This window comes from Anguilla rostrata, chromosome 18 (genome assembly GCF_018555375.3).
Source record: "Anguilla rostrata isolate EN2019 chromosome 18, ASM1855537v3, whole genome shotgun sequence".
Taxonomy (NCBI): domain Eukaryota; kingdom Metazoa; phylum Chordata; class Actinopteri; order Anguilliformes; family Anguillidae; genus Anguilla; species Anguilla rostrata.
Genome location: NC_057950.1, coordinates 23,374,102 through 23,396,952, shown reverse-complemented (window position 1 = coordinate 23,396,952; position 22,851 = coordinate 23,374,102). Strand labels below are relative to the sequence as shown.

General features: G+C 52.2%; 1 protein-coding gene across 30 annotated transcripts in view; it reads left to right on the top strand.

Annotated features, from left to right (window-relative positions):
- dst (dystonin) overlaps window positions 1–22,851 on the top strand; it is a 207,711-nt gene that overhangs the window by 151,138 nt on the left and 33,722 nt on the right. For 27 of the 30 annotated variants that reach the window (XM_064317864.1, XM_064317863.1, XM_064317859.1 and 24 more), the window contains 16 exons: window positions 853–2,321; window positions 10,938–11,099; window positions 11,475–11,645; window positions 11,956–12,122; window positions 13,455–13,614; window positions 13,965–14,291; window positions 14,456–14,540; window positions 14,900–15,141; window positions 16,463–16,669; window positions 17,610–17,729; window positions 17,829–17,936; window positions 18,476–18,694; window positions 19,326–19,529; window positions 20,897–21,128; window positions 21,730–21,956; window positions 22,649–22,771. In XM_064317864.1, the coding sequence (XP_064173934.1) occupies window positions 853–2,321; window positions 10,938–11,099; window positions 11,475–11,645; window positions 11,956–12,122; window positions 13,455–13,614; window positions 13,965–14,291; window positions 14,456–14,540; window positions 14,900–15,141; window positions 16,463–16,669; window positions 17,610–17,729; window positions 17,829–17,936; window positions 18,476–18,694; window positions 19,326–19,529; window positions 20,897–21,128; window positions 21,730–21,956; window positions 22,649–22,771 (4,223 nt within the window). The remainder of the gene's footprint in view (window positions 1–852; window positions 2,322–10,937; window positions 11,100–11,474; window positions 11,646–11,955; window positions 12,123–13,454; window positions 13,615–13,964; window positions 14,292–14,455; window positions 14,541–14,899; window positions 15,142–16,462; window positions 16,670–17,609; window positions 17,730–17,828; window positions 17,937–18,475; window positions 18,695–19,325; window positions 19,530–20,896; window positions 21,129–21,729; window positions 21,957–22,648; window positions 22,772–22,851) is intronic. The other 3 variants (XM_064317870.1, XM_064317867.1, XM_064317885.1) reach the window with 1 other exon arrangement.

Here is a 22,851-nt window from a genome sequence, read left to right as displayed (position 1 = left end):
CGTTTGGTTCATTCTGTGAAATGAAGCTTGGTTAGTCTCATCACTTGTGTCTGTAAATGAAGTCCTCTTCTGCAAGCTGAAGGGTCAAGTCTATTTGTGGATTATGGGAAATGAATGAAACTGTGGACAGTGGTTTTATACTCTGCGTAATGGTTTAATTATATTAGACACATCGCTTCACTGGGCTTGAGTTGAATAGAGATTTTATGCTGCTATAAAATGCACATTTTACAAAGAAACTGAACTAAAATATACAAATTTTAATGTGGGATTTAAAAGCTAAGGCTAAAGGCTAAGCACTAAATGCAACTTTTGTTTTTCCTTTTTTGCAACATTTAACATTAACTATATTGGAGAAGCTATAAACTGCTAAAGTAGCAAGGTTTCAGCGTTATACTTCAATATCTTGCATTGCATTCAATATCTAGATACATCCCACGCATCTCTGTTGAGTTCACTTTGCTATCAGGTCGTGCGTATTGACGTTCTGTTTCGCATACTGTCAGTGGTTGTTAGTCGTTGGACGGTGCATGAGCCCTTCCCAGATTTATCTTAGTGAAGAGCAGCGTCTCTGTTCGCTAAAAATAATGTTCTCTGGGCCTGGTCGGCTTAATCCTTCCGTGAGTGGCGGCTCCTCGCGGTCTGTCGCGCGTAATGAGGACGGATGGCTCTCGAATCGGACACTGAGACCTAATTACAGACCCTTAATTATGATGACATCCAGCGCAGGTTCAGATGATGCGATTATGTCGGTAAAGATGCCGGTGACTCAGCACGTGCCTGGATACGGCATTGCTGAACACACTGGGTGCTTGACGATGTTTTTAACGGTGGACGATTTTCCCCACGCAGGCCAGCGGATAGAGGAGCTGAACTCGGCCTTCGCCAGCTCCCAGCACTTCCAGCAGATGTCCAAGGACTTCCAGGGGTGGCTGGAGCAGAGGAGGCAGGAGGCCTGCGTCCCCAGGCCGGTGTGGGCCCGCTCGGAGGCCCTGCGGAAGAGCCTGGAGGAGCAGGAGGCTCTCCTGAAAGAGCTGGGGGAGCGGGAGGAGCCGTACCAGGCCATCGTGCGGGAGGGGGAGGGGCTTCTGCGAAACACGGAGGGGGCGGAGCGGGCGGCGCTGGAGGGCCAGCTCTCCGCCCTGCGCTCCGGCTGGGAGGAGGTGAGGGGGAGCGCGGGCGAGCGGGGGGAGGCGCTGAGGCGCGCCCTGCAGGGGGCGCTGCGCTTCGAGGAGCAGGCCCAGAGGCTGGGGGCCTGGGCGGACGAGTGCCGGGCCCGGCTGGGCGGGGTCAGGCTGGGCGTGGACCCGGCGCTGGCCGAGAGCTCCGCCTCCCAGGCCAAGGTCCTCCAGCGGGACGTGGACAAGCACCGGGGGCTGGTGGAGCTGCTCAACAGCGCCGCCGACGGGCTGCTGGAGGCGGCCACCGCCGGGCGGGAGGAGGTGCGGGAGGAGGCAGCCGCCATGGGCCGGAGGCTGGACTCCATCTCGGAGGAGCTGCAGCAGAAGAAGGAGGCGCTGGAGACCCTGGCCCAGGGGGTGCGGGAGTTCGGCGACACCCGCAAGGAGGCGGAGGCCCAGCTGGAGGGGGCCAGGAGGCAGATGGAGGCGCAGGCCGGCCTGGGCGCCCAGCTGTACAGCAACAAGAACCTGGCCAACGTGAAGGCCCAGCAGCGGACCCTGGCCGGCCTGCAGGCCCAGGTGGACCACCTGAAGAGCGCCGCCCAGGGGCTGGTGGTGGCCGTGCCGGAGGCTGAGGGCGTGACCGACCTCCTCCTGCAGGCCGACGCCCTGGAGAAGGACTACGGCGCGGTCCGGCGGGCGGTGGAGGAGCAGTGCGCCGCCCTGGAGGCCAAGCAGCAGGGGGTGGGCCGCTTCCAGAACGGCATCCGCGAGATGTTCGCCCGCTTCGCCGACCTGGACGACGAGCTGGACGGCATGGAGCCGGCGGCCCGCGACCGGGCCGCCCTGCGGGCGCAGCGGGACGCCGCCGGGGCCTTCCTGGCCAAGCTCGGGGGCCTGTCGGCCGACGTGGCAGACGCCGCAGCCCGCTGCCGGGAGATGCTGGAGTCGGAGGCCTCGCCGGACCTGCCGGGCCTCAGAAGGGACCTGGAGACGCTCGGCAAGCAGTGCGGCAAGCTGACGGACCGCGCCCGGGCCCGGGCGGAGCTGGTGGAGGGCACCCTGGCCCGCGTGGACGAGCTCTACGCCAAGCTCCAGCGGTTCGCCGACAGGCTGGGCGGGGCCGAGGAGGGGGAGGAGTCCCAGGGGCCCGTCGGCATGGAGACGGAGGTCATCAACCAGCAGCTGGAAACCTTTAAGGTAAGGGGGTTTCTCTCTTTGTGTCTCCGGCCATCTGTTTGCACGCGTTTGTAAGATCGCTCGCTTCAACAGTTTCTATAGCATTACCCATAAGTCCGGGAGATCGCACAGACACATCCGGGCCAACGTTTTCTATTAGCAAGTCACATGATTAGCTTCCGCCACATTGCGTATCAGTTACGTACATGACATCAGGCGGCGTAGGAACAAGCTGTGCTTTTGTGAACTGGGGGTATTGTTTTCAAAATAATGGTCTGAGAAGGGTGACCAGAACTATTGAATGACACATTATTATGATGTAACATCTGCAACCGTAAATTAAGGGCATGATATCGTGAACAGAATGCTACTCCTGTTACCGAAACCTGAAACCAAAAAGCAATATTCTGATCACTTTTTTTACAGACGGTAAGACCATGATCTCAGTTAATTATTTTAAACTTCGATCTTTGGTGAATCTCTCATCGAGGCAAATTAATCTCTCTATTTATTTCCCGGTCGCAACAAAAGGAGCCTGAGACAATACCGATGCTTGCTAGTGAAACAGCTCAACCTTTGTCACAGCTTCCATTGACTAGACAGAAGGGGCGGGGAGTAGGGGGCATAAATGTGTTTTTTAATTTATTTATTTACTTAGGAAAGGGGTCGTTCAATGAGTGCTTATGAACAACACCGGTTATATATTTAACCCATTGTGCAGGATATTTACACGCACCAGCTGTGTCGCACCGGGGATTCAAACTCGCAATCCTTAAGTTATGAGGGCAGCTGCTCGATGCTGTGCCGTAGCGCTTCCAGTGGAAGCGTGGGTGGGGGAAGGGGGCGGGAGAGGGGGTTGGGTGGGGGTGGGAGGTGGGGGGTGGGAGGGGTCCCGTGTGGGGTTTCTCCACCGCTCTTTAGACACGTGCACGCTGGTCCTTTGGGGTTTGACCGGGCCGGCGTGTCACTGAGCATCTGGCGCTAACAATGGAGCCCCGGCCGTGAGCCATTGTTGCGCATGGCAGCTCAAGGGCCAGCTGGGAGCCAGCGGGCTGTCACACGTTAGACACCCCCCAGCCCCTCCTCTCCACCCCCGGCCCCGCCCCCCACCTGCCCCCCACCTGACTCTCACTCTTTTTCCCCATTAAACCGAGCCAGCAGTGCCACACACTGATACCCGCACACACACACACTCATGCACACACACATTCATGCACACACACACACACACGCATGCACACACACATATACACACACATTCATGCGCGCACACACACACGCATGCACACATACACACATACACACACCCACACGCATACACACACATACACCCACAAACGCATGCACACACCCACACACATGCACACACACACACACACACACACACACACACACACCATTTGCCTGCAGTGAGTCATTAAAAGGTCCTTTGTTTCATTATTTAGCCTACCAGCTAATTCACTGATTTCCAAGCATCTGTTCTGCCCCAGACCCCGCCCCCTCTCCACCCCCTCCCTGCCCCCTCCGGACCCCTCCTCAGTGGCAGATTGGACGAGGTGTGTGTCAGACTTGCTGGTTCCCGTTACGGGACGCGTGTTTGATTCGGAGTGTGAGTTCTTGCGGTTTACCTGTCCCGTTCCTCTCGTGGTTGAGTGGGTGTCATGACTTTCATCCAGCTGCGGGTTGCCAGATCACTTTTAAACCCCCCCCGGAGCAGCGTTTGATACGTGCCGTTCGGTGGTTTCCCTCCCTGCGTTTGGCAAACCTTGTGTGAACTAGAAGGGCATTAACACAAAGCACCTGGCCAGTACCAGCCACTCTTCCTGGGTTGCCATTTCTCAGAATTTCATACTCATCTTTAGCTTTAAAGTCCTACTCGATGCCTTTGCTCTGACTCGCGTGCATTTTGCTGAATGTTGTGGGAAATGATTTGTGGGTAATGATTTATGGATAGCCACTGTTTGTTTAGGAAACCTGAGCATCTGCAAAGACATAGCAGCGTAATGGGGGTTATTCTTACTCACTGTGGTGCTGGTTTGAGGTGAAATACGCTCTTCATGGCATGTGCCTCTCTTCCCATTTTTCTGGCTGAATAACTCGAGCCAAACCGTTACCATCTGTGTGATTAATAGTTTTCCTTTATGTTGTTCGAGACTATGAAATATTATGATCATTTTTATCAATAATCCACAATGTAACACATATATATAAAAGAAACAAATTTAAAATGTTTTTCTTTTTGTGGATAACCGAATACTTAAAGGACAAGAATGCTTTGACTTCAACCAATGGAAACAGAAAGGTTTAGCAGTCAGACCCATAGAGCTAAAGATCGCTTAGCTTCATTTAGATTTAGGAGAAATCTGCGTTAATTAATTTATGTTTAGTACATTCTTACGTAACATAGGTCAAGCATGCTATATTGGGTTTAGCATTTGAAAAAGGGTACAGTGCATTTGAAAATTTACCTGAATATTTAGCTCTCACTGCAGGAGCTTGTGCTACATGCTAAGTATTTTTTTTTTTTTTTACAGTTACGCTGTGATGTTAAGCTGCTGTTGATTTGTGCTTTATTTACACAAAGCCTCTGTAAAGGCCAGAGCAGCTCAGGGGAATGTAAGTGTGTAACTGCACTGTGAGCTGAGCAGGATTTATGGGTCACAGGTCCAGAGTCCCGTCCCCTGCAGCTGAGCAACGCACGGCGGAATGCCCTGTCCCACGTTCTGTGTCCTGTGTGCGGAATGCCCTGTCCCACGTTCTGTGTCCTGTGTGCGGAATGCCCTGCCCCACGTTCTGTGTCCTGTGTGCGGAATGCCCTGTCCCACGTTCTGTGTCCTGTGTGCGGAATGCCTGTCCCACGTTCTGTGTCCGTGTACGGAATGCCCTGTCCCCGTTCCTGTGTCCCGTGTGCGAATGCCCTGTCCCAGTTCTGTGTCCGTTGCGAATCCCTGTCCCACGTTCTGTGTCCCGTGTGCGGAATGCCCTGTCCCACGTTCTGTGTCCCGTGTGCGGAATGCTCTGTCCCACGTTCTGTGTCCTGTGTGCGGAATGCCCTGTCCCACATTCCGCGGCCATCTGAGAGACTGTTACAAAAAAACGATCAAAATTTTATTGATCTCAATTTAAGTGTAGAGAAATGTGTTGGTCAAGAGTAGGCAGACAATATAGTATAATTGACAGACAGACAGACAGTGTAACATTTTTAGTAAGTGTGTAATTTCTCCTGCATTCAGCATTTATAATTTCATTTTTGGGTTGATTCTCTAACTTTACATTTCTTTTCAAGATTAACAAATAAATAAATAAACAGGCCTCTTCAGCTACGGTAGCCGTGTACAGAACTCCACGGCTGGTTTTTCGTTAGCCTTTCGTTAGGAGTGATGAGTGATTTATGGCCGTGTGCGAAATGTGCGTGGAATTCTTTGTTGGGGGTTGAGGGCGTGGGTGTGCGTGGAGTTCCCTGTGGGGGGTTTGTGGGGTGTCAGACGTTACTTCAGCCTTCCATGACCTCGAAAAGATTTCTGCCACCTGAATCATATCGCTTGTTTCTTCCAGCAGAGGTGATGAGGGGAAAAAGTGCTATTGTGGCGGGGGGGGCGGGGGGGAGAGCTTACTCATCGCCCTGGCAACATCCGTGCTTTGTGGCCGTAACCCGAGCCCCGTGCGGCCCCGGAGCGCCGTCGCTGGCGCTCATTGTCCCGTCATAATGGAGCTGACTTCTCCGCACGGCTCACGTTGCTCGGTTCCATTTTTTTTTTTTTTTTTTTAAAAAAAATGGAACCTTCAAAATAGTTCTACCAGCTGACCCGCCTCGTACAACGAAACAGCCCCCCCCCCCCACGACTGAGTCTGCCTCTTGACTTTTTTTTTTTTGCCTTTGATTGAAACTATCGTGCGCCCCTCAATTACTCTTGCGCAACTCAGCGGTCCTCATTGTTCGGGGAGGGTGAGGTGTAGTTCTCTCTTTGTCACGGCCGGCCTGCAGAGCTAAATTGAAGGCAGCCCCCCACCTCCCCCGTTTCTGTTTCTCCCTTTGTTCGCTCAAATGCTCGGAGAGAGAGGTAATGTTCCTGTTCAGCGATTGGCGCGTCATTTTACTGGGCTTGAAGCACCTGCAGCGTAATACTTGGTGTTTACTTAGCTGTGAGTGAAGACACGGAGCCGTAGTTAGCCTAGACAGCGAGCTAACGGAGGCTACGGCGAACGCAGAACGGCGTGAATCCTTGCGCGCAGAAAAATTTAAACTCAAAAATCAGCGTGAGCGCGATTTTTCTCCCCCTCTCGAAGTAAAAAGGAGCCTCTCGGCCGTCGGACAGGTTGTAAAAATGATTCCTGCTCTATTTTTAACGAGGGTCATCTTGCGCCGATTGAACAATAGCATTTCCCAGCGATGAATAAGGCTGAGATGAACCAGTCGCGGGACAGAAACTGCCTCCCTCTCCGGGCAGCAGACACACACACACACACGCACTCTGTCTCTTTCAATTCCCTGCCCGGATTATGTCAAAAAGTCTGTGGGATTCATCCTCTGAATATCCCCTGGCTAAATCCCTCCAGATCTCTTTAAATGCTTTCTCTGCCTCTCTCTCTCCGAGCCTGACGGCACTGCGTAGAGCTCCACTATCTAGCTACCGTGAACCGCTGTCGAAACAAAAATAAATTCCCCCGGTACTCTCACCGTCTCTCTCTCTCCCTCCTTGCCTGACTTGACTGGACACTCACTTTGGCACAAAAAAAGAGAGAGAAAACTCTGGTCTGGCTTGGCAGTGCTCCTGGTGTTAAATTACCGGACCAGAGACCAGAGCCACCCTCCGCATTCCCGAGTAATTAACAGAATATCTGCGCGGCACTCAGCAACCAGCCTGCAAAAACAACCAGGGGGAGAGGGAGAGAGTGATAGAGAGGGCATGAGAGAGAGAGTGTGTGTGAGAGAGAGAGATAGAGAGGGCATGAGAGAGAGAGTAAGAGAGAGTGAGCGAGAGTGTGAGAGAGAGAGAGAGAAAGTGTGTGAGAGAGAGTGTGAGAGGGATAGAGACAGAGAGTGTCAGAGAAAGTGAGAGAGAGAGAGAGAGTGTGTGTGAGAGAGAGACAGAGAGAGAGAGTCTGTGAGAGAGACTGAGACAGAGAGAGAGAGTCTGTGAGAGAGACTGAGACAGAGAGAGGAACAGAAAAGGGATCTATCTCCCCCCCCTTGTTGATGTCACAACAAAGCAGCCGCCTTTCGTTGTGCTTTTGAAGGGGTGGGGGTGGGGGTGGGGAGGCAGTCCTGCTTTGGTGCGCGTCTGCCCCCCCCCCACCCCCACTGGAAGGACCCCGGGCGGCAGCGGGTGAAAGGATGACTAAGAAGTTAAGTCATGTGGGCCGCGGAGACAGAAGAAGGGAATTAAAGGGGTCAAGCGTCTACCAATCAACATGTGCCGGAGCGGCCCTCCGCTCGAGCGGAGCGGTGGCAGATGTTGGCTGAATAATGGCGGGGGCGGGGCCTCCGGGAGCCCACAGCCGGTGGACTGTCTGTCAGTGCGGTGCGAGCCAGAGAGAGAGAGAGAGAGAGAGAGCCAGAGAGGCTCCATGCATCCAGGAGCACTGGACGTGTGCAGATCGCCCTTTTCCGTTTGTTTGTTTGTCTGTTTGTTTGTTTGTTTGTTTTGGCCGGGGCGACCCGGTGGATTTGCGGCGGGCTAGCCTGTTTCGGCGCTAAGGATAGCTTTCAGAAACGCTCCAGGGCTTTTTTTGAGGAGGAGTCTTGGCCGTGTGGGATATGTGCCGCGGATTGCGCTCGCGGCCGGAGAGAGGCGGGGAGCAGCGCTGGAAGTTTTGACGATGCGAAGGGAAGAGCTTCGCCTGGGCATTTCCCCCAGGATACGCGGCTGAGCGGAATGACCGGTTCCCCCCGGACCCGCCGGCGGCTCGAAGGAAGGAACGCAGGGGTTTTCTGCGCGCGTCCGCGTCCTCGGATCCTGCCAAGAAGAGGAGCGCCTCTTTGTTACTGTTTTTTCTGGGTCGTCTCTCTGTTTCCCGGGGGATAATGATTTTATTTCATGTCATTCCTCTTCCAAAGTGGAAGTACAGTCACAGAAAATAATCCTCTTTTCTAACGGATAAGCGCTGAAAGAACATAAGTATTTATTTTTGTTTCTGTTTGGCACAGCGAATTTATATTTTGATAAATATAGCTAATTTAAAGATAGTTTTATTGCATTTTGTACGTCTAACTCTTGACATGGCTCTTAATATTTTGCATATTTTATAGCACATAATTATTTTTTTGCACTGACAACAACTTATTTACCTCGGATATATGTATTTTTTGTATTGCGAAATTTGCGCTATTTTTCGTCGCGATGGGGAAGCCCCTGAGTCGTCCGGATTGCCTTCGCCAGAACCCGCCCTGTTTGGGGAAGAGGGAGGAGGAGGACCTGAACATTGAGGACTGCTACGTGCCCCAGAGGTCCATATACGACACGGTCCGGCTCAACGAGCAGATCGACTCGGGGTCGAAGGGCAGCCTGGCGTCGCGGCACTTCGCGGGCACGCTGCCGTACAGCCAGCGCTCGCTGGCGCTGACCAGCCTGTGCGGGAACGGCGTGCTGGCGTCGTCCAGCGCCTTCGAGCTGCGCAGCCGGGAGGCGGCCCGCCTGGACGAGCGCGCCGTGTTCGACGGGCTCAAGCTCAACGGCGACGTCATCCGCGCGGGTGGCGTGCCCATGCCCGAGCCCCGCCTGCCGGGGGAGAGGAAGGAGCCCTACCATCATCATCATCATCATCAGCATCAGCACCACCGGCGGTCCTGGCGCACGCTGGCCCCCGCGGGGGCGGGGGAGTACGCCGGCCGGAACGGGACGGTAGGCCCCGAGGTCGCCGGCGGGTGCCGTTTGGGCCGCGGCGGGAGGGGGCGGAGCGCGGGGGGCTCCCTGACCTCCGAGGAGGACTCGGGCCTGTGCAGCCCCACCCCCGCCCCGCAGAAGCCCGGCACCGCGACCCGCAGCTGCTCCTCCTCGGAGGGGGTGCACTTTTCGGGGGAGATGAACGCGGGACGTTCCCTCAGCTCGGGGCAGGACGAGTTCCCCTTCACGCCGGCCAAGGAGGCCCCGCCCTACATCCGCGACATCCCGGAACACGAGGTACCGCCAGAAAGCAGCGCCTGCCTGATCGACTGCAGTGCAGAGGAGTGGGCGGGGCCTCTCGCTGACGGCCAGCGCTGCGGTGCAGAGGAGTGGGCGGGGCCTCCCGCCGAGGGCGTTCGTGCGTCCGCGCTCCCCCCAGTGGAAGGTGCGTTCGGCGCGGGGTGGGACTTGACCACGGAGAGGGACCGCGTGGACTTTGGGCCGTGCTGTCCCACCTACCAGGACTACGACGAGCTGCCCACTGCCGAGCTCCTGGAAGAGTCCGGCGCTCAGGACGAGTGCGAGCTGATCAGCGTCGTGGTCACGCAGCCGGAGTACCGCCCTCCCGCGGGGGCGCGGGGGCCCGAGGACCCCGGGGGCCCCGGGGACGCGGCCTTTGGCCCCGGGAGCGGGGCTTCGGACTGCAGCTTGGCGGACCTGGAGGACTTCCTGTGGTCAGTGGAGAGGGAGGTCTCTCTGGCCAACGGGCCAATCGTGGACGAGGAGATGGAGCGACTGCTCTCGGAAATAACCGCGTGTCCTGAAATCGATCTGGTTCCCCCCCAGGTACCACCACGTGCCCCCCCACCCCTCCCCAGGTTCTGTCCCAGCGTACCCTCACTTCTTCTGTGGTCCCACCATGGCAGCTCTGCCCGGCTGGGACAGAGGCAGCGCTGGGCCGGTAACCGTGGTGCATTGGATTGGGGTTTCCTTAGGAACCGGTCCCACAGCAGACCCCTCCTTTCAGACGAGAAGGCCGCGCCTTGCGGTCTGTCTCTGAGAATCAGCCTGAGAATCCTTTCAGCTCGGTCTAACACCCTCACAGTAGGCTGACTTGTGATAGAGCGTCTTCCTAAGAATGCCTTATCCTCACCCCCACCCTACCCCACCGACACACTCATACACACACACACACACACTCATACACACACACACACAGAGGCCTTTATCTGTGAAAATCGTGCTTCGGGATTGGCAGAAAACATGCTTATATGGTCATGGATTCATGAATTACTAGCGCTGAGAATAGCATGCAAGGAATTGCACAGGGTCTTGTTTCTTTTCTCTTTCTAAATCAAGGGAACTTCTTTATTTGGCCTTCGCAAAAGAATAAATTGCAATATGTGCAGTCTCCATCCAGGATGCCGATATACATGTCAATATCAGATTATTAAGCGGAATGAAATGTGGCTTTTAGCGCTTATCAAAAAGGGAAATGAATGATTTGTGAAAATATTTGATGACAGTATTTTCTAGAGCTTTTTCTTTTTTTAAGAAGCGGAGCGTTGGAGGCAACAGTCGTTAAGTGTCCTTAATGTCCTTGATAAAGTGCTTATAAAAGAACAACGCGTCTTAAAAGCAACTTGAAAGTCTTCCTGTTTGTGTTCCATTGTTGGCCCGCGAACCTTAATGAACTGTTGAAAGTCGAATGCACTTCCTGAGCCAAACAGATCAAACAGAATGTCTGCGTCCGCGTGAGCTTTCCTCCTGGTTCCAACGTGTCCCTTGTGCTCGTTCGCCGTGTTAATCGCAGGTCTTCCAGAAGGAAGAGATCGAGCCGCTTCAGGCCATCCTCCAGGACCTCAACTGGCTGGGTCAGGGTCTCATCCAGAGCGCGGCCAAAAACACCAGCACCGAGAGCCTGGAGCGGGACCTGGAGAACGTCAGCGCCAGATGGAACACGCTCAACAAAAAGGTTTACTCCTTTCCTTGTTTATCCCCCCCCGCCCCCCCTCCCACTGACATGATAATGTTCGCCATTTCCCAGAACACCTCAACGGTGACGAGAGCAAATTGGAATTTTTCTGGGCGCTGAGTGTTAACTGGCCGCGTCGAATGCTGGCGTTTGTTTAATTTCCTCTCGGCCTTAAGTGTCAAGGATAGAAGGCCTTAGGCTGTCCTGATGCATGCCTGTCTGTCGAAGTTGTATCCAAGCACACCGTAAAATATCCGGTATTATTTTAACTCTAGCAGAGTGCATATGGATCAATCAGGGACCATATGTACTTAACACTGAACATATTTATGGATTTAATACTGAACGTATTACCGTGTTTGGCTGCGTTCACAGATCGCCGAGCGCTCAGCCCAGCTGCACGAAGCGCTGTTGCATTGTGGGAGGTTTCAGGATGCACTGGAGTCCCTGCTCAGCTGGCTGACGGACACAGAAGAGCTGGTAGCCAATCAAAAGCCCCCGTCAGCTGAGTTCAAAGTTGTCAAGGCCCAGATTCAAGAACAGAAAGTAAGTTTCTTACAGCATTCTTACAGAATGCAATAGAGCAAAACAAATCATTATAGGGGAAATTATGAATATCTCTCGAGTTGTAACAGATTTTGTGCTTGGGTTCAGTCAGTAAAGATAAGCTGTAAATGTATTATTATTTGAAATTGGTGGTAGGAAATATGAATCTTTTGTGAGTTAACCAACAAGATTTGTGGACTTTGTTATGAGTGCTGTTGCACATGAGGGTAGTACTCGGTGTGTGAACGCTTGAGGCCTGGTTCTGGTTGGCTTTCTTGCTGAGCTGTTTCCTGTTTCCTGCGTGTGACAGCTCCTCCAGCGGCTCTTGGAGGACCGCAGGCCCACGGTGGAGCTCATTAAGAAGGAGGGGGGTAAGATGTCTGAGCTGGCTGAGCCCGCCGACAGGGAGAAGGTTGTGAAGGAGATCAGTGGCCTGGGAGAGAGGTGGGACGCCCTGCTGACGAAGGCTGAAGCCAGGTCTGTACCGCAGCCAATGAGAACGCCTTGCAGTATCTACCACAGCCAATGAGAATGCCTTACAGTATCTATCACAGCCAATGAGAACACCTTACAGTATCTACCACAAACAATGAGAATGCAGTATCTGTACCTCAGTCAATGAGAACACCTTACAGTATCTACCACAACCAATGAGAATGCAGTATCTGTACCACAGTCACTGAGAACGCCTTGCAGTATCTACCACAGCCAATGAGAACACAGTATCTGTACCACAGCCAGTGTAAAAGCAGTATCCGTACCACAGCCAATGAGAACATATTATATTATCTGTAACACAGTAGATGATAATGCATTACAATATTTCATTATCACAAGCAATGTGCTCTTTTTACATGATTCCCTCAGTTTAGTGTGTTTATCCATGTAATTCAAAACACTGCAAATTGAATAGATTATTAGATTATTTTAGATTATCCACAGCATTTAATGTTGTGTGTTAAATCTTCTGTGAGTGTGATTGCCGGGTTCAACCTCCACTTGGCCTACATTTTTATCAGTCAGGATATTTTCCCAGGCAGAGAGCTTGGGAATCTGAGAGATGAAACAGAAGAAAAAGTGGGATGTGGTGTCTAAGACAATAAACAAAGAGCAGGGCTGCTTTAGGGATTTATTGCTTTTAAGTGCTGACAATAGACACTTCTGCGGTCGAGTAGCTGCAGTTGCTCTGCTTGTCGCTAAACTGGTATTTTCCCCTGCCGTGCTGTAACTGACACAAGCACAGGAGAGGCCCGGGGGGGGGGTAATCCTGTTACACTGAGCCGTCCCCATACAGGTGCCCGGGCGTGGGATTAGAGAGAGAGAGAGAGAGAGAGAGAGAGAGAGGGCTCAGGTGTGGAGCGTTCAGACAGGCCAGCGACTCCGAGGGTAGGGATGAGGAGAGGAAGCAGCTTAAGATGGAGGAGGACAGATATGATGACGGAGGGTTAGGTAGAGAAGGGCATGTGAGGATATAGGGTGACATGATATGACCCTAGGGAGGGGTGTTTGATCTGACCGTTCCAGCAGGGGGCAGTAGAAGTGTTATTGCCCAATGCGGGTTTGTCTATTCATGCATAACCACATTTACAGTTTTGAATCTGTATTTCAATCACATATGTCATTATGTTGAAGTAACAAAGAGTGAAGACAATTGTGAAAATGAATAATAATTAGTAGCAGTAGTAGTAGCAGTTGCAGTAGCAGTATTAGCAGTATTAGCAGTACCAGTAGCTGCAGCAGCAGTAGTAGCAGTAGCAGCAGCAGTATTAGTATCTCATGAGTTGTTTCTTCCTGTTGGTGGCGCTGCAGACACAAGCAGCTGGAGAGCACCCTGGGCGTGGCGCAGCAGTTCCATGAGACCCTGGAGCCCCTGTCTGATTGGCTGAGCGCCACCGAGAAGCGGCTGGCCCACGCCGAGCCCATCGGCACCCAGACCAAGAAGCTGGAGGAGCAGATCTCCCAGCACAAGGTAGCCACAGCAAAGACCCTTTATGCTGTTATGGTTACCATTCCAGCAGAATGTACCTTCTCAAAGCCCTGTTTCCATCACAGTTCATAGCTCTTCCACATCCATGCGTGTCACTCATTTGGTTTTTTCAAATTTATTTGCCATTTTATTGTGACGTGTTTATCTTTTTAGTTACCCCGTGTTTATCATTTCAGTTTTTTTAGTTACCCGTGTTATTATGATTTTTCCTTTTTCGTCTTGTGTTCCTCATTTGCCGTGGTTTTCTGTTCCTTTTTCGTTTGTTTGTTTGTTCGTCCATTTTGTGTTTGTCGTCGTTGTTTTCGTTTGCGACTCGCTCCCCTGGCGGTTAGTCCCTGGAGGCCGAGGTGGCGGGTCGCGGTAAGGACCTGCAGCGGGCCGTGAGCCTGGGCCAGGCCCTGGGCTGCCTGAGCTCGGCGGACGACAGGGAGCTGGTGCGGGCGCGGCTGGACGCCTTGCAGGCGGGCTACGCGGAGCTCCAGGACCGCAGCCGGCGGCGGGCGGAGATGCTGAGGCAGGCGCGCGCCAACGCGCGGCTCTTCGGCGAGGACGAGGTGGCGCTCATGACCTGGCTGAGCGAGGCGCGGGCCCGGCTGGCCGAGGCGTCCGTGCACGACTACCGGACCGACGTGCTGGAGAAGCAGCGGGCCGAGCAGCTGGTACCGTCGGCCATTTTCCCTCCGCCTCCCCACTCCCCTCGTGTGCTCTTCATTTACGCGCTTCTGTGTGTGCGCGCGTCGCCTACTTGCTCCGCCTCTCGCTCTGACTGGTCGCGGTGGGTCACGTGCTTGTGTGTGTGTCTGTCTCTCTCTCTGTCCTGTAGGCTCTTCATGAGGACATTGAGCTCAAGCGGCAGAATGTGGACCAGGCCGTCTTCAACGGCATGGAGCTGCTCAAGCAAACTACAGGTGAGAGAGAGCATGCTGTACTGCTACAGTGGACATCCCACTGTATAAACCACTGGTGTCCAACTCCAGTCCTGGAGTCCTGGAGGGCTGCAGTGTCTGCTGGGGTGTTCACAGCCCTAGTGGTTCATTTAAGTCATTGATTGACTGAAGAATCCACATACCTTGTTCTGAAGGACTTAATTGGCAGCCGGTTGAAAGGAAACCACAAAAATCTGCGGACACTGTGGCCCCTATGGAATTTAGTTTTACACCACTGATATAAACAGGCAATAAAGCAATATACGCTTTGACAGATTGTGGTTATGACTGCATCTCCATGAGAGACTGGGGTAATAACTCTGATCTCCGTGATGTTGCAGGTGACGAGGTGGTGGTGATCCAAGGGAAGCTGGATGGAATTAAATCCAGGTATGCAGAGATCACCTCCATGAGCGCCAAGGTGTCCGCCACCCTGGAGAAGGCCCTGTCCCTGGCCAGCCGGCTCCAGAGCACCCACGAGGACCTGAACCAGTGGCTGGACGGGGTGGAGGCCCAGCTGGAGGCCTACCAGGCACAGGCTCCTGTGGGAGAGCAGCTGGCCCAGATGCAGGAGAGGCAGAAGGTACGCCCCACCGGGTCTGTGTGTGAGGAGATGGGCAAGATGGAGATGGATGGATGGGTGGAGGAGATGATGAATGGATGGATGGAGGAGATGGAGGAGATGGATGGATGGATGGAGGAGATGGATGGAGGAGATGGAGAAGATGATGGAGATGGAGGATATGATGGATGGATGGATGGATAGATGAGATGGATGGAGAAGCTGAAAGATGGATAGATGGATGAATGGATGAGATGGATGGAGGAGATGGAGGAGATGGATGAGATGGATGGATGGATGGTGGAGATGGAGGATATGATGGATGGATGGATGGATAGATGAGATGGATGGAGAAGCTGAAAGATGGATAGATAGATGAATGGATCAGATGGATGGAGGAGATGGAGGAGATGATGGATAGATATATGGATAGTATACAGAAATGCTTTCATTGCAGCAAAAAACAATGCTTTGCAACAATACAATACAAGTAAACAAGAAGCAGAAATAATACAGTAGTACAATAATAGATGGACACAATAGTGCAATAATCAACATCATGTTCTGTGTGTCCTGGACAGCTTTGCAAGAGAGAGTGAAAATAGGGATTCAGCTCTTTGAAAGCACACTATACCCAGCAGACTTTAGCCCCTCGGTAGCTAACTCTAAAGCTAAAGCTCCCCATTCCTTTAGCTTGACTCAGTACCAAAGCCAGCATGCAGTTTTCTGCTCCACAGCAGAAAAGACTGGAACATCTGAGAATTTATTTTGTGAAGTTTTCTTTTCTAAATCAGCAGCACTGGTGGTGTAGAAACAAGCAATTGGAGCTAATAGGAATCAGCAAAGGATTATGGGATTTACTGGTGGGGTGTTCGTGATGTCACAGATGTCACACTTGAGTCTTGAGGCTCAGTTACAGTTAAGGGAGATAGAACTGCGGCTTTAGTGCTGGCACTTCATCTGCTCAGAGCACACAGACTGACGCAGTAACAGGACAGAAGGTAGCAAAGCTTTTGTTATTGTATTGCTGCTAATCTGATCCGGAACTGACTCAGAGGAAGCTACGAAGCATTCCAAATGACAGTTATTAGTTCACGTGCAAACTTGCCCAGTGCTTCGCAGTTCCGATGGCAATTCCTTTCAGCATTAATGTAACTTTTCTCGGATTTTCTGTGCTATGAGCCCCACACTTTGGGAGAAATAACTTGTTGCAGATTAGCCATGTTTAGTCAATTGTATCCTGAGCTTGGAGAGCACCTGAATGGCGTAGGCGGTCGAGGTCTGATTGGGTGGAGAGGTGCACCGCGCGTCCTGATTTGCCCTCCCCTCTCCTCCCCCACAGGAGCTCCTGAAGGAGGTGCGGGAGCGGCGGGCGCAGGTGGACGGGCTGAACGAGGTGAGCAGCGGCCTGCTGGAGCTGGTGCCCTGGCGGGTCCGCGAGGGCCTGGACAAGCTGGTGAGCGAGGACAACGAGCGCTACAAGATGGCCGCAGACACCGTGGCCCAGCACGTCACCCAGATCGACGCCGCCATCCTGAAATCGCAACAGGTACCGTACGGGGGCACAGCACCGCCTGCCAGCAGCCCCCTCCCCCCATTTCCCACCCCCCCTCTCTGCTGGGGCCGCGGTATCTGGGTAAACAAACAAACAGAGACACAAAAGCCCCCTTACCCCCTGCTGGCCCCCCACCCCCCCCCCCCACCCCCAACACCCCACCCCGACGCCACTGTGTGTAACAAAGAGGCTTCTCTTGAGCGGAATGCAGTCTGGTGTTCTGGGTGATTGGTGCTTTTATGCTGTTAATCCCGTCTGCGTTCGGGGCGCGGAGTCCCGCCCCTCCCCAGCCCCGGGTCCCACGGGAGCCCCCGTGCTGGCAGACACCGGGCAGGGGGGGCGGGGGAGTGGGGGAAAGGGGTAAATGGGGTCCCAGTTAATTTGCATTGGATTATTGCCTGGTTATAAAGTGCAAGCAGCGGCCTACGCAGTGGTGAAGCCTGTAGTTCTAAAACACAGAGGACAGGAGGGATACTGTTGTCTGGGATGCTCCTCTCTATACCAGTGCAATAATCATGTGAACGTGGTGGAATTCACTATTGATGCTTCCTCTTCTTTGGGCAGTGTTGTGTTTCAGTTATTTTTTTCTATTTTTTTCAATTTCCATATTTTGAACTATAAGAAAATATGAAATTAAGTTTTCTACTGTGAAAGACTGACGTGCATGTGTGTGTTTGCTGAGGGTGCAGTGGGGATATAGACGTGTATAAAGTGGTTGTGTGCGTGCGTTCGACGCGTGTCCCTGTGTAATGAGGGTGCCTAACCGCCCACTGCCCGCGTGTGGTGTGTGAAAGGTTGTTGTGTGCGTGCGTTCAACGCACATTATCGTGTAATGAGGGTCTGTAACCGCCCACTGCCCGCGTGTGGTGTGCGGAAGGTTGTGTGCGTGCGTGTGTTATGAGGGTGCCTAACCCCTCGTCGCCTGCGTGTGCAGTTCGAGCAGGCGGCCGACGCGGAGCTGGCCTGGCTGGCGGAGGCGGAGAGGAAGATGGCGGCTCTGGGGCCGATCCGGCTGGAGCAGAACGAGACCGTGGCCCAGCTCCAGGCTCAGAAGGTCAGCGTCCCGACCCTCAGCCCCCCAAAAACCTCTGCCCCCCCCCCACCCCCCCCATCGCCCCCGGCCGATAACGTCATGTTCTTCTCCCCCCGCCAGGTCTTCTCCATGGACATCCTCAGACACAAGGACACCGTGGACGACATTGTGAGGACGGGCGAGGCCATCGTGAAGAGCAAAGACGAGGAGGAAAAACAAGCCTTACAGGTAAAGAGAAGACATTTTAAAACCCCATTATGTCACTTATTTTCTCTGCCTGCATGTGGCCAGTCCTAGATTAGATTAGGAAACGCATTACAGTGCTTCATGATACAGCGTGTGTGCAGTAAGCACTCAGTAAGATCAGGAACTATGTGTAACATTAGTTGAGTGCGTTGTGTGCATGCAATCAGTACTGAATACATGTGTGTTTCATTCGTTAATTACATTGAAAGTACTCAGTCATGTTAGGAAATGTGTGTTATGTGAGCCCTTGGCCTGTATTTTATCAAAATGTGTCCCCAACTTTGACTTACAAGTAAATGCAAGTGTTACATTTTTCAGTTTTCAAACTCAGTTTGGTGAGTTAGTTGTAGTCATTGCTGAACTTGCCTGATTTTGTGAAGAAAAAAGACTTCCTGCCAATGTTTAAAAAGAACTAGAGCCAGGTGATGGCCTATGTTTTTCCAGAACAAGGCGAAAGCCTTTGTCCCACTGGAGTGGCGTGGTCTTCTGAAGCTCTTTTCTCTCGTTTCCGGGGCGACCAGGCGAAGATCGGGGCGCTCCTGGAGAAGTACGGCGCGGTGAGCCAGCTGAACTCGGAGCGCTGCCTGCAGCTGGAGCGCGCTCAGTCGCTGGCCGCCCAGTTCTGGGAGACGTACGAGGAGCTGTGGCCCTGGCTCCAGGAGACCCGCTCCGGATTCGGCCAGCTTCCGCCGCCCGCCATCGAGTACGACGCGCTGAGGCAGCAGCAGGAGGAGCTGCGGGTGAGCTTCCGCCAAGTCCCCCGGGTCTTTGAGGTTCCCCCGGGTCTTTGAGGTTCCCCTGGTTCTTTGAGGTTCCCCTGGTTCTTTGAGGTTCCCTTGGGTCTTTTGAGGTTCCCCTGGTTCTTTGAGGTTCCCTTGGGTCTTTTGAGGTTCCCCTGGGTCTTTGAGCAATCTCTGCCTATCCACCGCTGTTTTTAACGCCCTTACATTCATAACCCCTCTCATTACTTCAGGCTTGTTTGCTTAATTTTCTGCTCATACAGCTGGATTCTTACTGAAGCAGCTCAGGCAAAGCTTTTGGCACAGTACCAGAACCCTGGTGTGCAGAAGATTTAACAACCTGGGCTTAAAACTACATTGCATTACATTACATTACAGACATATGTAGCGACTTACACAACAAGCAGGCTAAGTACCTTGCTCAAGGGTACAACGGCAGCGTCCTATCCGGGAATCGTACCTGCAACCTGCAACTTTTAGGTTACAAGCCCAGTTCCTTACCCATTGTACTACACTGCCGCCTTACAGCTGGAACACTATTTTTTATTTTTTTTTAAAGAATAAGGGCGCACTTAGGGTGCAGTAAATTGCACGTTCAGTGACGATGATGTCATCCCCCCTCCCCACACAGCAAATGCGGGAGCTGATAGCCGAGCACAAGCCCCACATCGACAAGATGAACAAGACGGGCCCCCAGCTGCTGGAGCTGAGCCCGCAGGAGGGGCAGGCCGTGCTGGAGAAGTACACCAGCGCCGACCAGCTCTACGCCCAGCTGAAGGCCGACGTCAAGCAGAGGGCCGCCACGCTGGACGAGGCCCTCTCCAAGTCCACCCAGGTGAGCCGCCAAGTCCGCCGCCTTCCCCCAAGTCCCTTTCGCTCTGGTCCTTTTACGCTCTCAGCTATCCTTCTTTTACTTTCTGCGTTGGTTTCTCACGTTGTGTTTGGTTTATAACCTGACATGATGACCAGGCGACCTCTGAGACGCTGATGCAGTTCTGACAGGAATAATGAAACAGAGAGCTGGCTCCTTACATAAAAAACTGAGAGGAGCTCCACCAATCAGAGAGTCTGTTGGTGAAAACCAAAAGAACAAAGCTGATTGTGATTGGTGGATACTTTCTGGCTATACTTCCATGATCCCTGTTGAACTTTACCAGACCAGGAACCAGAAAGTATACACCAGTCACTGTCACTGCTGTTCTACTGGTTCTTAACAATGTAGTCAATGATTGGTGGAGTTCCTGTTTTCTGTGACTAAGGTGACATCACAGTCATCATATTCCTGTTCTTATATCTCTGAGTAGTGGCCCTTCAGCTGCGTTTTACTAACATTGGGCTTGCTCTGTAATGGCCAGTTTGGCTTTAGAAACAGCGTTCATAAATGAGTGCAGTCACTGGTGTTGATGGTCCAAAAAGACTGCAGCATAGTAAAACTTTTTTCAGTAATGGGAATGGTGATGATCTATAGCACATCTGACAAACTCCAAAACTAGCGACTGGAATGAACAGACAGAGACTTGCTGACTGAGTTATCTGATCTGATGTGGTCTGATCATGAAAGGGAACATTGTTCACATCCATCCTTTGGAAAGGGAAGATAAACGTGCCCATTTTCAAACGGGACACGTGTTCTAACTGCGGAGTGCTGGTAACATAAGCTTCGCCTGGTGGGACGTGACCTCTGATGAGGCATTTTGGGATTTCCATTAGCTCACAGATAAGGGGAAACCGTAGCAGGATCGGGCTCTCTCTGGGATTCCCCTGCCATGGATAGCATGATGTCCCGCTCTGTTCATTGTGCTGCTGCTTGCTCTAGGACAAGTTTAGTCTGAACTTGCCTGAGGTTATCATTATAATTTTTAAAAATATTATTAAGTTTTTGTCAGTTGGCTATTGGATGACCTAGTTATGTCTCCTTCGCTGGTGTGTGCACATTTGTTTACACCAACAGACACACGTTTGTTGGTGTGTGTGCTTGTACAAACACCAACCCACCTTGCGTGTGCCTGTGTACGCGTTTGTGTGGTGTATGTGTGTGTGTGTGTGTGTGTGTGAGTGCGTGTATGCATTTGTGTGGTGTGTGTGTGTGAGAGAGAGAGTGCGTGTGCATACAAGCAGTTGTTGTGCATTACGCAGCCAGGCTCCTGTATTGAGTGCCTTTCTCCTGCGCCTCTCTGCGCTTGGCTCTGCGTTCCCCCGCAGTTCCACGATAAGATCGACCCCATGCTGGAGTCCCTGGAGCGCATGGTGGAGCGTCTGCGCCAGCCGCCCTCCATCAGCGTGGAGGTGGAGAAGATCCGCGAGCAGGTCTCGGAGAACAAGGGTGTGTCCGTGGACCTGGAGAAGCTGCAGCCGAGCTACGAGACGCTGAAGCAGCGCGGCCAGGAGATGATCGCTCGCTCCGAGGGGGCCGACAAGGACATATCAGCCAAAGGTGGAGCGCCTCACCTGCTTCCTGTTACCCGTATCCTGTGGGCCTGTATTTCCCACAGCCCACTTCCTGTTACCCGTATCCTGTGGGCCTGTATTTACTCACAGCCCACTTCCTGTTACACGTATCCTGTGTGCCTGTATTTCCCACAGCCCACTTCCTGTTACCCATATCCTGTGGGCCTGTATTTACGTACAGCCTCTTCCTGTTACCAATTTCCTGTGTACCTGTATTTACCCACAGCCCACTTCCTGTTACCCATATCCTGGTGTACCTGTATTTCCCACAGCCCACTTCCTGTTACCCCTATCCTTGTGTACCTGTACTTACCCAAAACCCTCTTCCTGTTACTCATATCCGTGTGTACCTGCACATTACTGAGAGAATTCTTTTCTTGCTAGAGATTTGAACCCAAACCTTTTGTTTACTGAAATCGATTTAATATTTTTCTTTCCTTTTAAAATATATTTCTTTACTGTTTTCATCCTATCTGTATAAGAAGTAGCCACATGCCTATAAAGTGCCATCTAATGATGATTCTGGTCTCAGGTAGACTGTTTGGAGTGGATGTCCATTAATCTTAATCTCTCGTTGTTTCGCCCAGCGGTCCAGGACAAGCTGGACCTCATGGTGTTCCTGTGGAGCGACATCCAGGCTCTGCTGGAGGAGAGGGAGGCCAAGCTGCTGGACGTGATGGACCTGGCCGAGAAGTTCTGGTGCGACCACGGCGCTCTCATGGTCACCATCAAGGACACCCAGGACCTCCTGAGGGAGATGGAGGGGCCGGGGGTGGACCCCTCTGTGGTCAAACAGCAGCAGGAGACCGTGGAGGTCAGTGGTCGCAGGTCCTACCCTAAATGAACCGTCTATGGTTTCTCACCAGAAACTGTAGTGATAGGAAAACAGAGGTGTCTCTTCCTGTCAGACCAAAGTTCTGTTTATTTTCAAATTTCAATTTCAGTAGTTGAATATTTTTTTCTGGATAGTTGACTGTGTTAACAATGTAGCTGATTCCAGCTCTTGCACCATTTCAGGCTGTTGAAATATTCTTCTCTGTTGTTACAGTTTCTTTTGTTGACTTAATAAATCAAACCTAACCATTTGTTCAGAATGCACTTATGTGCTTTATTTAGAATGGCAGTGTAGCGTAATGGCTAGGAAACTGGGCTTGCAACTGCATAGTTGTAGGTTAGATTCTCAGCTGGAATACTGCCATTATACCCTTGAGCAAGGTCCTTAAACTTAACTGTGTCAGTAAATATCCAGTTATATAAATGGATTGTGTGTAAACAGATGTCAACTGTTAAGTTGCTCTGGATTAATAGTGTCTTCATGTTATAAAAATTAGAAGTTAGTTGCTGTGAACAAGAGCATGTTTTAAATGGGAGTAATTCAGTAGTTTTATTTATCCCATTTTAAGGAAAAAAGCTGTGAAGACTGGTCTCTTGATTTGATTTGATTAGAGGATGCTTACCTGTCGCCCTGTCCCCCCCATCCCTGTACCCCCGAAATCACCCCCTCAGAATTTTAAGGAGGAGATTGACGGGCTCCAATACGAGCTTGACGTGGTTCAGAACCTGGGGGCGGAGCTTATGGCCTCCTGTGGGGAGCCTGACAAACCCGTGATCAAGAAGAGTATCGATGAGGTAATGCCACTGATGGACCAATAAGCTGCATGGACACGCCAACTGTATCCAGCCTAGCAACACACAGAGCATTTTTACCA